This window comes from Eubalaena glacialis, chromosome 7, assembly GCF_028564815.1.
Source record: "Eubalaena glacialis isolate mEubGla1 chromosome 7, mEubGla1.1.hap2.+ XY, whole genome shotgun sequence".
Taxonomy (NCBI): domain Eukaryota; kingdom Metazoa; phylum Chordata; class Mammalia; order Artiodactyla; family Balaenidae; genus Eubalaena; species Eubalaena glacialis.
Window position 1 is genome coordinate 41,093,372 of NC_083722.1, and position 13,950 is coordinate 41,107,321.

The 13,950-nt window shown below is 59.2% G+C and overlaps 2 protein-coding genes across 3 annotated transcripts; one reads left to right on the forward strand and one right to left on the reverse strand.

The window, feature by feature from the left end:
• Nucleotides 1-748: 748 nt before the first annotated feature.
• Nucleotides 749-10,480, reverse strand: LOC133095267 (gametogenetin-binding protein 1-like). Its single transcript, XM_061196388.1, has 7 exons — nt 10,413-10,480; nt 5,429-5,941; nt 4,642-4,760; nt 4,146-4,240; nt 3,816-3,963; nt 2,669-2,808; nt 749-994 (listed from the first exon to the last, which is right to left on the reverse strand). Exons 2-7 carry the CDS (start codon nt 5,881-5,883, stop codon nt 944-946), a joined length of 1,008 nt encoding a protein of 335 aa, XP_061052371.1. The 5' UTR covers nt 5,884-5,941; nt 10,413-10,480; the 3' UTR covers nt 749-943.
• BAK1 (BCL2 antagonist/killer 1) lies at nt 6,865-13,380 on the forward strand. 2 transcript variants are annotated; one of them, XM_061196389.1, is made up of 6 exons: nt 6,865-7,084; nt 8,996-9,098; nt 9,977-10,112; nt 10,435-10,578; nt 11,707-11,887; nt 12,012-13,380. In XM_061196389.1, exons 2-6 carry the CDS (start codon nt 9,029-9,031, stop codon nt 12,114-12,116), a joined length of 636 nt encoding a protein of 211 aa, XP_061052372.1. In that variant the 5' UTR covers nt 6,865-7,084; nt 8,996-9,028; the 3' UTR covers nt 12,117-13,380. The 2 variants fall into 2 exon arrangements, with proteins under 2 accessions (XP_061052372.1, XP_061052373.1); XM_061196390.1 differs by having other exon boundaries at nt 9,019-9,098.
• The last annotated feature ends 570 nt before the right edge of the window (nt 13,381-13,950 follow it).

Sequence of the window (13,950 nt, forward strand, 5' to 3'; positions counted from 1 at the left end):
GGGAGCCAGCTGGACCTCCTGGCAAACAGCACCTCCTGGTGTCCAAACTGGGCCCGGCCCTCCCTCCCATTGGATGCCCACGAAGCCAGGTATGAGGGTGTGCCCTGCCATGGCCAGTAACTCAAGCCCATCCTTGCTTCTGGGATTAGATAGGGTTGGGTCTTCTAGATGTCTGGACCTCCCTCCGCCCAGGATCCCCAAAGGCGCTTGGCACTGAGCATGGCCTAGTGGGCCCCAACCAGGGGCAGCAGGATGGAGCCCTGCCCCACACCCCTGTAGCACCACCTCTCCATCAACCCCAGGGCCCCCTCACCTGCCCCCTAGCCCAGCCCCTGAGGCAGGTCCCCATGGTCCCAAGGCTGCTTTCCTGGCTTTGTCCCCGTGATGGCTGGGCAGGAACTTCCTGCTGGAGAATTCCCGGATCCTTCTAGGAGGCTGCAAGCCAGGCCTGGGAACTTAGGAGGGAGGGAAACCAGGGCTGCTCTGACTATGAGGGGTGGGTCTGTGTCAGCAGGGGCTCCCCCGGCGCTCACTCTGGGCCCCAGGTCCTTCCCCACCCCGGGTCAGGTGCACTAAACCTCCCGTCCTCCAGCTCAGGTGGAACCCAGGGCTCTGCAGCTGGGGTGGCCTGGCAGCCTGTGGGCTTGGACTAGAACTAGACTGAGAACCCTGAGCTTGTTCGTGGGGAGGATGAGGGGCCAGGTCGGCAGACAGACAGGCAAGGAGGCCAAAGTCAAATTGAGTTTTATTAATAACATCACAGGCCTGAGTCGGAAGAGTGGGGACAGTGTGCCGGGCAGGCCCACCCTGCAGACACATGGACACCATTTATTAAAGACCCCTTGGCCCCAGGGGCTCCTTGAGGTGCCGTAAGAGGAGGCGGATACATCTCTACACGGGCTGCAGGGACCCGGGGCAGGGCAGACTCAGGCCAGCACCAGCTTCACTCTGGAGGCCAGTTTCCCATCTCATCCATTTCCTCAAGGAGCAGGTGCTGGGGGGCGGAAGTGGGTGAAGGAAGATGCCTTTGCATCTTTGGGCTCTCCTCTTCCTGCTCTGTACCCCCAGAACCGTCCCACCTGCCCTCAGAGACAAGCACCCCAAGGCCACCTTTCCAGACCCTCTCCCAGGTGCCCACAGCAGGCCAGGTCCACTAGCCCTGAGCCACCTCCCTCCCATAGAATGGAGGCACCCTTCTCCCTCCAGCTTGAGGGATTCCTGGGAAGCCCCCGGAGCCAGGCACCCCAGCCAAGCCCTCCCCTCCCTCACCTCTATCCTAGACACCACACCAAGGGGGCTCTGCACCCTTCCCTCCAGCCTAGGGTGGTGCTTCCGGTGCCTCAGCGCCCCTCCCACAGGTCCCCAGCATTCCCCAAAGGCTGGGGGGCAGCTTCCTTCCCCCTCAGCTTGGTGTCTCTGAGGGCAGATAAGGAGAGAGTGGGGGGTGGTAATGAGGACAGAATCCTTGTAACACCCACAGCAGGAAGATATTCCTGAGGGAGCCCTGTCCCCAAGTGAGGACTCAGCTGGTCCTCTACTCCAGAAACTCCCTAGGGGCCCCCAGTGCTGCTCAGGCTACCCTAGGACTGTGACCCCTGGGGCCAGGGCAGGCTGGCTCAGGGGGTGGTCCTGGAGGGGAGGGGAGAGGGGAGGAGAGCTCCCTTTAGCAGGAAAAGACAAAAGCAGAGGCCCTGCCAGAGCAACCACCTGTGTGGTTTAGGGTGAGGTTCCCCAGAGCACAGAGGGGCGCCCTGACACATAGCCTGCAGGCTCAAGACAATGGGAAGGCTGCCCCTCAGTACCCGGTAGGCAAGTATTTCTGGTATTAACGACCCCCAAGGGGTGAGTCATAATCCCTGACACTGGAGTGCCCTTTGAAGTTGACAGCTACACACTGGTCAGCTCATTTGATCCTCCAATGGTCCCCTTTTCAGGTAAAGAAACCAAGGCCCACATTCAAAGTCACAGAGCAAGTCATGCCAGATCAGAGACTTTGACTAAAGACTTTGCTCCTTCCTTTTGTAAACTACACACACCGTCAGGGGCAGATGTCCACTGAATGAAAGGATGAGCTGATGAATGAGTGGAAATTAACCCAAAAAGGACATTGACACATTTTTCATCAACATATCCATCAATGTGCACTCAGAGAAGCTGGGACAGGCCTAACCTTTAAGGCCAATGTCAAGTAGGGTAGGCTGTAGGTGGTCCTTGGTGTGACCAGGTAGGTAACTCCCCCGCACCTATGTGTGTTTGTGGGAGTTGGTGTGGGTGTGAATGGGAGAGAAAACAGAAAAAGAGCAACATTATGCAAATGACAGATGTGCAGGAAAGCCTTAAAGCCACCTAGACAAGTCCCTTCAATGTAGAGATGAGGAAACTGCGGCCCAGAGAGGGGAAGGGACTTGCCCAAGGCCATACAGCAAGTGAATGGCAGTGAAGCCTTAAAAATGGACTCGGGTCAAGTGAGAGAGAGACTGATGGAGGAGTGTGTGTGCAGGGGTCAGGATCCTGCTCCCAGAGATACCACCACCAAGAAGGAGTTAAGCATTTCCTGCCCAGCATGGCGGCTGGAGCCTGGGCCAGCAGCGGCGGAGAGGGGAGGCCTCCAGCCCCACTCTCCCCAGTGCTCTCAGGCAGAGGGTGGGGGTGGGATGGGCGGGCATACCTGGCCATCCACAATGCCTGCCTCCTCCAGGGTGATCTCTGGCTGGGTCAGCAGCTTCCGGCCCTCGTGGCCACCCATCTTCCAGAGGCGGGACTCCCGTTGCACTACCAGAAGCTTCTTTAACTCCGACTCCACGAAACCTGAGAGCCAGAGAGATGGGCATGGGACAGGCAGGAGAAGGGTGGACCACCTGCTGGGGATTGAAGGGAGAGGAGGTGGCTCTGGCTCTCCAAACCTCACCCAGCCCTGTGCAGCCCCTGGTCACCCCCAGCTGGGCCCCTTCTCCATCCAGTCCCTGGAGCCGGCCAGACACCACCTCCCCACTGCCCTGCCTTCCCCAGGACACTCGCTTTCCATGGGTTCCCTCCCACCAGCTTGAGTGTGAGTCTCTTTACTTACCTCCTGGGGACAGCATGCGAGGGGCAGACATCTGCCCTACCCCACCCTGCCCCCTCCAGCCACCAATTCCAGAGCACAGATCTGGAACAACCCAAACCGCCTGGGATCAAGTCCCAGCTCTGCCACTTACGAGCTGTGTGATTGTGGACAAGTTACTTAACCTCTCTGTGCCTCAGTTTCCTCACAGTGAAGTGGAGACTATAACAGGACCTACCTCAGAGTTATAATGCAGTATTTCATGAAAAGTGCTTAGAGGAGGGTTTGGTCCATAGTAATGGCTATGAAAATGTCAACAGTGATTTTATTGGAGTATGTTATTACCACTAAGCCATCTGCTCACCATGTCAGGGCGGCAAGGGGGCTGCAGTGGGAGAGGGGGCCTTCTGGGGTACTGTCACAGCAGTGCACGCACGATGGGAAAACCAGGGATGGAGGTGGCCACTGAAGGAGTTAGAATTCCGGGCTGGGAAAGGGTGGTGCTCAAGGAGCCGCAGTCCCAGTCACAACCCGCCCCCCACCCCTCCACCCTCTGCTGCCTCCCGGGCCCTGAGGGAGGAGGACCCTTGCCAGACCCAGCTCAGCCTCGGGACCAGCCGCACACAGCTCCCCCCAGCCCGGGCAGTCATCTTAGGTCCTCTGGTTCCACCTGGTGGTCAGAACTGGTATCGCATCCATGCGCCACTGGCCAAAGTGGGGCTCCTTCTGTGGGGGGGCTGACTGGGTGGGGAGGTGGGGGCACCACACTTACCTACTGTATCTGTTGACCTAAAAGTCTTATGCAGCGGCGACTGGAGGGTGACAATGCCTGGGACACAGAGCTTGAGTGAGCTGTCCTCCTCCTCTGTTTCCTCTTCCCCGCCTTTCTCCTCACAGGGCAGGCCTTCCTTGAGAGGGAACTGAGGGTGTGCCCACGACTGAGCAGGTGAGGAGGGCAGGGCCGAGCCTGCAGCCCACACGCCCACGGAGACTCAGAACAGAAAGCAGGAGGGAACAAGGGCTCTCAAGAGGTTCAGGCAGGCGGCTGCCCCCCTGGGCCCCACCCAGGCCTCACCCCGCACTTCCAGCTGGCCCCACAGACCTTGGCCGTGGCCGATTTCTGGAGCTGCTTGTACAAGCTGAGGAGGCGGTTCCAGGGAGTTGCCCCCACCTGGGAGGAGGCCAGCCTGAGGTCTCCTGTGGAGCAGTAGTGGTCACTGCCAGCTCACAGCAACGAGAGGCAGCCCAGGCCCAGGAGGACAGGGCCATCAGGAGGCTGAGCTGAGGGCCAGGTTTCCTTGTTTTCTTTAGCAAACACCTGCTACATGCTGGGCACAGTTCTAGGCACTTCACAGAAAAAATCTCACTCAATCCTTGCTACTGCCCTCTGGGATAGGTACTATTATATTCCCATTTCGCAGATGAGGAAACTGAGACACAGAAAGGTTGAGTGACTTGCCACCATCACACAGCTTGGCCTAGTGGAGCTGGGATTCAAACCCAGGCAGCCTGCCTCTAGCGTCCCCTCAAACTGCCCTGTGTCCTTCCCGGCCCTACACCCCCGGCATGTCCCCCACACCTGTGGCCACCACACTCACCATCAAGCAGATACTCCTTCTCCTCCTCCCTGGTGAAGGTCTCGGGGCTGATATGCAGTGGCCCCACGGCCCTCTGCAAGCATCCTTGCTCCACCGCCAAGGCTTGGGCAAAGTGGCCCCTGATCCCAAAGCATAGTCAGATGGGGGTGGCAGGTGGGGCCCAGAGATGTGGTGAAGGTCCCCTAAACCCCCCAAGGCTCTCCCAGAGGCCCTGCTCAGCTTCCTCTATCCTCCTGCTCCCACCTACTCCCTGCTCGGCCCTCTGGGGTCTTCATCACAGAGGGGATGATCCCTCCCCAAAAGTAGGGTGAGGAGGGGCATGGGGAGCAGAGAGAGAAGTGGGCCCCCTTCCTCACCAGGGGTGGGTGCCAGGTCCAAATGGGAGTGGGAACCAGGAGGGAGAGGTATGGGCCAGGAGGGAGAGAGTGGGGAGGGAAGGTGGGGGGAGTGGGGCCCAGGAAGGAGCTGGGAAGTAACGGGAGCCCCGGCTCACCCCAGAGCATCCCCCTTTCCTTTTGGTGCCTCCATCCACAACCACTCACTTGCGGGAGGACCCCCATCTCTGCCTCACCCCCTCCCCACATCTCCAGGCTCCTCTCCACCCCTGACATGTCTGTCCAACCATGCCCACCCAGTCCTCTGTCCACCCAAGGAGTCCGTTCCTGGCCCCTCCCCAATTTGGGTCCTCCCATCTCAGGCCCACATCCTTCCCCCTTCTTACATCCAGGCCTCCCCCCAGTTCCTCCATCCCAGGCTCCTTCCCACCATCCACGGCCCAGCCCCTCACCTGTCTGAGGTCCCTGTATCCCCTGCTGCCTCCTCCTCCTCCTCTTCCCTCTCCTCCAACTCAGACAGGTTGCCCAGCACCTCTTGGCTTCCTCTGGGCAGGACTGGCTTCACCTCTACACCCTGAGCCAGAACCCTCAGGATCTCCACGGTGGTGGGGGTCTGGGCCCCTGTGTCCCCCAGTCCCAGCCCCGAGGGATCGGGCTGTGGCAGGGCCACAGAGAGGGTGTAGGGCAGCGTGGCAGGAGGCCTGGACTCCTTCCGCCCTGCTCCTCCCTGGCGATCAGTCATCAAAGGGGTGGCGTCCTGCTCTCGAAAGGGACAAGACTGGCCCCCCAGCAGGGGCTTGTCTGAGCTCTTTGGGCTGCCCTTGCTCCCCACCAGGCTACGGAAGAAGCGGAACATGGAGGAGTGGCCCAAAATTCGGGATCGAGGGCTTGAAGCTGGGGCCTCCATCCTGACAAGGACCCTGACTCAGAGGGAGGGGCCACAGCAGCCACCTCAGGACCAACTGCTTAAGAACAGAAGGAGTTTTCAAATTAAAACCTCCAGTTGGAAACTTCCAGGAGTTCTAGAAGGCAAAGGTGGGGGAGGGGTGGGGGGGAGAAGGTAGGGGGGATTAGTTGGGGGCAGAGAGTACAAGGGGTTGATGAGGCAGGGGAAGGAGGCCCGGGGAGCCAGCCTGAAGGGGGAGGGGGTTGGCGAGGCTCCAGGAGACACCAGGGTGGGGGGCAGGCAGAGGTGGCTGGAGGAACCCCAACTCTGAGAATGGGGTGGAGGCACACAGCTCTCTCCAGGCCTGTCCTTCCCTGGCTGCGGCCGCTTCTGTGCTTGAGAACCATTCATTCACTAAGACCAGAGAGTCTCTGTCCTCCCTCTTCTCTCTCCTCTCAGTATCCAGCTGGCACATGCCCAGGTGGTAGCACAGATCCACTGTGTTTTCATCTGTTTACCTGCCTATCACATTCAGGATTTTTCTCTCTGGAGACCACCGAGGTGCTTGGTGCACAGGTCTTAATTGCACGTTGAATCTCAATTTAGTATTATTATTCCTCACGGCACCTACAGACCTGATTATAAACCCAGCTCAGTGACCTTGGGCAAGGTTCCTTAAACCAGCTGAGCCTCAGTTTGTTCAGCTCTAAGATGGGTGTGGTCCACTGCACTTACTTCCAAGGGTTGTTCCAAAGAGGTTTTAAAGTGCCTGGTACACAGTGGCGCTTAAGAAACTTCGCCATCCTGGCTTTTTTATTGACATTGATGGAAGCAGGAGAAAGATCAAGGATGAGGACTGGGAATCAAGGGTGGGAAAAGCAGTGGGGGAGAGGGAGCCACTCTGCCTGGGTGGGAGCCGCTCTCTCCGCCTGGGAGCCCTGTAGGCTGGGGCATCTGCATCCGGCGGCCACAGAGCAACTTCCTCTAGAGGGAGCTGATTGGAGCCGGGAACCGCCGGCACCTCTATGATCGCCGCAGCCTCGCGGGTCCCTAGGGCCGTGCTGGGAGCAGCAGAGGCTGCATCCAGACACCAGGAATTCACTGACGCCCCTTCCTGGGAGCCAGGCCTGGGTACCTGACCCTGGGAGCAGCCACTGGCCCCTCAGGATCTCCAGCCTCTGCCCTGCTGAGCCGTCCCAGGCCTGGGCCAGGGTCCGGGCAGGTAAGCCGGGAGGGTCCTGCCCATGCTCCCCACTCTCGGCAGCCCCAGGCCCAGGGTGAGGCAGGGAGCCCGCAGGGAGCCCGGTGGGGAGGGGGAGGCCTTGAGGCTTGTCTGGGCAGCTCCACCAACTCCTGCTCGGGGCCTGATCCGGCCGGGGCTCCCTCTGGCTACTCCTCAGACAGCTTTCCCTCTTGGCCCGGCCCTGGTGCCAGAGAATCGGGTGCTAAAGAACCAGGTTCTTTAGCAGTCTGGGGGATGGGAGTGGAGGTCAGAGCCAAGGTCAAGGGCAGGGGGAGAACTTTCACAGCACTTCCTGCTGTCCCAGGAGCCCTAAGTCTAGGTCTGCAGCAGGGCTAGGTCTGCATCTCCCCCCCGGAAAACATCCTGGGCCCAGCAAACCCCGCAGGTGGGGCACAGTGGACTCTCCCTACCAGGAAGTCAGGCCACTTGGATGGGGGCAGAGGTAGACCGAGGCCGGCATAGGCCTCTGGCCCTGGGGCCGATTCTGAGGCTCCACTTTCTCCCCAGCATTGAGCCCCAGGGGTAGCGGTAGAGGCAGTCGAGATGCAATCGGCATCCTCCAGCCCTGCTGTCCTGGGGGCACTGGGTTTCGGAGGCCAAGGGAGAGAGGAAGGTACCTTGTTTAGGAAGAAGCTTCTGGGATGGGGGTGTGCCAGGCAAAGGTCTGTCTTAAGGAGTCCGGGCACCCAGGGGTGGAGGAGGGGAGAGTTGGTCTTCTCCCTGTCCCTGCCCTGAGACAGTGAAGGGGTGGAGAGCACAGGTGGTCCGGACTTACCCCACCCTTCTCCTCAGGCACTTTTGAAAATGGCCCCAGGCCTGAGAGGGAAGGTGGGGGGAGGGTACACAGGCCCTCCCAGGGAGGAGGGGGCAGCAGTGTTTGGCCCAGAGCAGGGCTGGGCCCTCCCTAGGGAGAGGAGGAGGGGAGCTTCCCGCCTGGGTGATGGAGGCAGCTTTGGGGTGGGGGGAAGTGAAGTGGGTGCAAATTGAAAGTGAAATAGCTTATGTCCAGGAAATACTCCCTCTGTGGAGGGTTTACAGAGCATACTGGGGTTGTGGCCAGGACTGGGCAAAGGAGGAAAATAGGGGCTGGAGACAGGAGAGCAAGGGGTACATGTGATTTCCTCAACCACCTGCTAGGCAGAAATGTGAAGATCACAGGCAGGACGCAAACAAGGGAAGTTTCCCCGGAAAGACACCCTCTAAGGTCCACAAACTGAAAAATAAATCTGAAATGAGTGCTGAGTGGAGGACTGACTCGTGGAAATTCAAATAACCAACCTGACTCCTTGACTAGCTCTGTGGCCTTGGGCACTAACTTCTTTGTGCCTCACTTTTCCCACCTGTAAAATGGGTATGACAGTGCTTACCCTGCTAGGTTAATGTGTTCTTTCCGTGTGCCACACTCCCTGGGGAGTACTTGCAGATACATGGTAGAAGTATACCATAGGCACTCAGGAAATGCTTGCGGCTAACGGGCCTGAGTTGGAAAACAGGTGTGTTCTGACTAGCCAAGGGGAAGTGGGACCTTCGGGGACGGGCTTTGTGGGTCATTGGCTGGAAGGTGGCGAGTCTGCAGTAAGCGTGTGCTGGGTAGGGTGCAGGAGGCCCCGGGAGCAGCGGAAGGAACCCCAGCTTCTGAAACTCGCCTCCCAGTGCAACTAGAGATCCACTCGGGCACTGCTGCGGCCACCCCTCCCCGGGCCCTGGCTGATCCCTGGGTGGGAATCTTGGCTGCCCGGCCTTTCTCACCCCCAGTCTCCTTGAAGAACTGCAAGTGAAATACTCAGTAAGTTCTTAGGACGGTGCAGTCTTTCAGGAGTGGGGGTCCCCTCCCTCCGTGTGCTGTTGGAACCTCTGGTCCCCATCTCTGCTTTCCCACCCACCCCACAGGCTAACACTGCCCTTCCTGCCAGGACCTGAGAAATGGCATCCGGACAAGGCCCAGGTCCTCCCAGGCAGGGGTGCGAAGAACCCGACCCCTCCTCCACTTCGGGTAACTGTCTTTCTGCCCCCTCACCCCTCCCATAACCACCAGGGCCATCTGTGAGGATGGAGAGAGCAGATGTGGACAAGCCGGGCGAGATTTAAAGGCAGGCTCTCCCGCCTCAGTTTCCTCACCTTGGGTAAAGGAGAAAAGCATCTCCCTACCCAATGCAGGCAGGGGGGCAGCAGTGGGGGGAGTCCTGGCAGGGGCAGGGGTGGGGGGTGCAAAGGCTGGGAGAGGCGGGGCAGTGAGCATGAGGTGGGCACCCTGCCATCTACGAGGAGGAGGAAAGAAGAGTGGGGCGTGGCTGTCCTATCCCTGCCGTGGGAGAAATAAGGAAGTAAATCCACCTATCACCGAGTCAGGTCCGCTCAACAGGGAGAGGGATTGTTACGACTTTGGGGAGGAAGTAAAATGGCTGTCCCTCTTCCCTCTTCCAAGGGGAACGTCAGGGACGCCTGCAGCTCGCGGCCCAGCACAGGCTGTTCCCTGGACTTTGGGTTCAGTCCCAGGTCTGTCACTATTTCCCAAGGTGATTTTCTGGGCTACAATTTCAAATTCTGTCACCCACGTTCCCTAAGCCATAAGGGCTCGGTGCCTTGGACAAACTAAAATAAAGTCGGGGACCCAAATGCCTGGGATTCTATCCTGGCTGCACTGCTCTCTCCAGCTGTACGCCCTTGTGCAAGTTACGTAAACACCGCACCTCAGTTTCCCCATCCGTAAACTGGGGGTCACCTACTCCACAAGGCAGCTGTGACAAGAATCCTCCGCTCAGAGTCAGCCCTAGGTGGTAACTAAGGGCTAGAGGAGGGACACCTCTGTCCACAGGCAGAGTGAACCATCCCCAGAGCACTTCCTCCCTGACTCCTGGCTTTGATCCTCAGAGGAGCAGGTAGCCCGGGACACGGAGGAGGTTTTCCGCAGCTACGTCTTTTACCGCCATCAGCAGGAGCAGGAGGCCGAGGGGGCGGCCGCGCCCACAGACCCAGAAATGGTCACCTTGTCCCTAGAACCTAGCAGGTGAGCAGCAGCCCCCTGGGCCCACGGGGACATGTTCAGGGAGATGGAGGCTCACATGGGGTCACCATGCAGGTCCTGGGAGCTGGACAGGCCTGGGGGTTTTTTCCCACTGCTGCTCCTGTTTCATGTGGGCTCCCACCCCCATCCGGGACCTGGCACCCTTTTCAGCACATGCCTGCCCCTTGTCCCTGGGCCCAGCCCTCGTGTCTGAGAACACGGTCGGGACCGCCAAGGAGGGGGGCCCAAGGCCGGGGCATCTCGGGCAGGAGTCCTTCGCCGTGAGCCCAGGCCCCAGCTCACCTGCTGCCTACCGTTCCTCGAGCACCATGGGGCAGGTGGGTCACCAGCTGGCCATCATCGGGGATGACATCAACCGGCGCTACGACTCCGAGTTCCAGGCCATGTTGCAGCACCTGCAGCCAACAGCAGAGAACGCCTACGAGTATTTCACCAAGATCGCCTCAAGGTAGTTCCGGCCACTGCCTCTCCGCTGTGCTGTCACCACCATGCCGGGCCCTGCCCATGGGATGGGAGACACACTTGTTGGCGTCAGAAGACGTGTTTGCCGTCCCCGTGTCTGCTGTTAACTCACGCGGGGCCTTGGGCCCCTGTCTTTCTCTTTCTGGGCCCAGACTCTTCATCATTGCATAAGCGCAGAGCCCTTGTGAACTCTGGCCCCGAGGACTTGACCTGTTAGATCAGGGCTATAGAGGGGCTCGCGGTGGGGGTGTCCCCAGAGCTCCCCAGCCCAGCTGGGACACGGCTGTCCTGATTTGGAACCACATTTCACACCAAAGATGGTTGCTGGCCCTGGCTTCAGCCCACCAGGTCCTGGAAATGGCTTCCAGATGCTATAATCTGGTGTCAGACAGGCAGTGGTTAAAGAAACCAGCAGCCTGGGCAAATCTCAGCTTTGCCATTTACTGGCTTTGTGAAACTTCCTAGCCTTCAGTTTCCTGGTCCGTAAAATAGGGGAAATATGCTTAGAACAGTGTCTGCACTTAAAGGTGTTAGCTGCTGTCACCATCTGGGTTAAAGAGGTCAGTCTCAGGGTAGGTTCGAGGCTGAGGGTGAAGGCAGGAGTAGCCGATAGATTCAGAGTTAGTGCTCGGAGCTGAAACATCCTGCCCGTGTCCTGAGAGGCCACCGCCCACTCAGCTGTGATTCCAGGACTGGACTGTCCTAACCTCCTCTTCTGTCCTTTTCTCTCTGCTGTCCCTCGGGCTGCCAGGCCAGCAGCAATGCCCACAGGTAATATCCCTGCTGCCTCCATCTGCTCGCTCTGCCCTCCACGCTCTCTGTGCCCCTTTGCTCCCCCAGCCCTGGGGCTACAGCCCCAGCAGCAGCATCCCATTCATCTGCCCTCTGAGCTTTCTACTTTCACAGAGACACGGGCTCTTACCAAATTGAGGCCAGGCTGGGGCAGCCTCTACCACCTCCATTCACAGCTAAGCCATTTTGCTTTCCAGCTGGGAGAGGGGTAGGGGTCTCCAAGGGGGTGGGAGAGGGGTAGCGGTCTCCAACGGGGTGGGAGAGGCAAACAGATGAAGGGCCCTCTAGAGGTCTCCACTGACTGTATCTTCTCGGCCCGCAGCCTGTTTGAGAGCGGCATCAACTGGGGCCGAGTGGTGGCTCTGCTGGGCTTTGGCTACCGCCTGGCCCTCCACGTCTACCAGCGCGGCCTGACTGGCTTCCTGGGCCAGGTGACCCGCTTCGTGGCCGACTTCATGTTGCATCACTGCATTGCCCGGTGGATCGCACAGAGGGGTGGCTGGGTGAGTGCCCAAGCATTGACCACCTTCTCCCTGCTGCTAGGGCCGCCCCTCTCCCAGCCCCACCCCAGTCCCCAGGAGCTGAATATGCCGCCAGCCCCCCTATGACCACTCTCTCTCCTGGCAGGTGGCAGCCCTGGACTTGGGAAACGGCCCCATCTGGAATGTGCTGATAGTTCTGGCTGTGGTTTTGTTGGGCCAGTTTGTGGTACGAAGATTTTTTAACTCATGACTCCTGGAGGGGTCCTTTGGGGTCCTGAGACCCCTGCGTGGACTTTGGCCCAGTCTTCTCCCTTCACCTCCTCCCCTGCAGGGGTCCCCTCCTTAAGAGCACAGAAGCTTTAGCAAGTGGGCACTCCAGGTTTGGAGGGCCCCTGCCCAGGGGTCCATCAGACTGCACAGGTGCCCCAACATTGCATGGTGCTAAAGGGCCCCCTCTCAGAGAGGGGCTGTGGCCCCCTCCCTTAGCTCTCTGGGACCCCCTCGGCCCTGTCTGCTGGGTGTTGGGGAGATGATAAGTTGGGGAAGCAAGGGGCTAGGAGCTGCTTCTCCCCAAGGAGTTGTTAACGGTTTTAGCTTTTTATAATATCCTTGGGGGGACACTCCCCCCTCCGATTCCCACCACTCTACCCAAAGCCAGGACGTCTGGGGTGTGGGGGTTAATAGCCCTACCCTTTCCCAGGATTCAGCTGTTCTGGAAGGTCAGAGCTTAAATGCTGGGCCTGGAGCTCAGTCCTGGTCCTTCCTAAACATCATGTCCCCCAGGAACAGGACTGGTGGGGGGTGGGGACGAGGTACGGCTCAGCTCTCCTCCCCGCCCCGCTCCCATTGCCCCATATTGCCTTTGCAGTTGGACTCTCAGGGATTCTGGGGGGTACAGTGGGGGTGGAGTAGGGGTGCAGACCATCAGCACCTTCCAAGCCTGCCTCCTGAGGCCCTCATTCTCTCCCTTTCCCTCACCTATTACCACTTGCTCCCACGCCCACCCCCCACCCCTGCTCACTACAAGTGAAGCTCGCCCCACCCCCATCACTCCAGAGAAGGCAGGCAGGGGGCTTGGGTGAGTGCAGTGCTGAGGCCCCCTCCTCACCCAGACTACAGGGTTTAGGACTGCAGTTTTGTTATGGTCAGGGAAAGGGGGTAGGGAGCTCAACTTGAAGTTTCCGAGTGAGAGAAGGGCTATTAACACCACTAGGAATCCCAGGGTTGGGTGCCGCCCTCGTGGCCTGGGCACAGTGTAGTCTGGGGTTACAGATAGGGGAACTGTGAATACTTGAACTCTACCCCCAGTCTCTACACTCCTCACCCCACACCTGCCCAAGCCTTTCCTGATGGGTGGGGTAGGAGTGCCTCGTCTATCTTGTACAGCCTAGGGGTTTGGAGGTCAGGGGAGAGGAGTTCTTGATGAAGCCAAATGCAGGGAGGGGGTGCAGATGGAGCCAGCTGGCCACCTCCCACCCTCTGAGTGTGTCTGAAAATAAACTGCAATCCCTCCACTCCCACTTGATCATTTTTGTCTCGTCCGCTACCCCTCTCTCCGTCAGGCTGGACGGGGAACCTGGGCACGCCTGGCTTTCACCTGGTTTTTACTGACATGTCTCATCCTGGGCCTCCTGAATCCTGTGGAGGGCTGGGTGTGTTTCTCCAGCCTCCTAGAAGGCCTTGGCCCCTCCCCACTCTTCTCCAGCCCCTTCTCCAGGAACTACCCTCATTTCTTTGGGTTCCAGGCAAGTTTCCCATCCCCACAGAGAATCAGGGGTCTCCAAAGTGCTAGGCTCTGGCTGCAGAGCTGGTGGGGCAGCTGCACCTGCCTGGGGACCCCCACAGGCCTGGCCTGAATCCCTCTCCGTTCCGGGGTCCACCACCCACACTTGGCTCCACCTGGGACACAATGTCCCGGCTCCCTCTTCCCGATGTCCCCCACAGCTAGCACACACACAGGGCTTTTCATTCTAGTTTTGTGCTGCATGGGAGTCCCTATGGGGACGCAGCCAGGGGTGATAAAAATAACAAGCACGGGGGCGTTTAAATGTTCCAAAATCTACAAAGTCTTTCCAGTCCTGGGC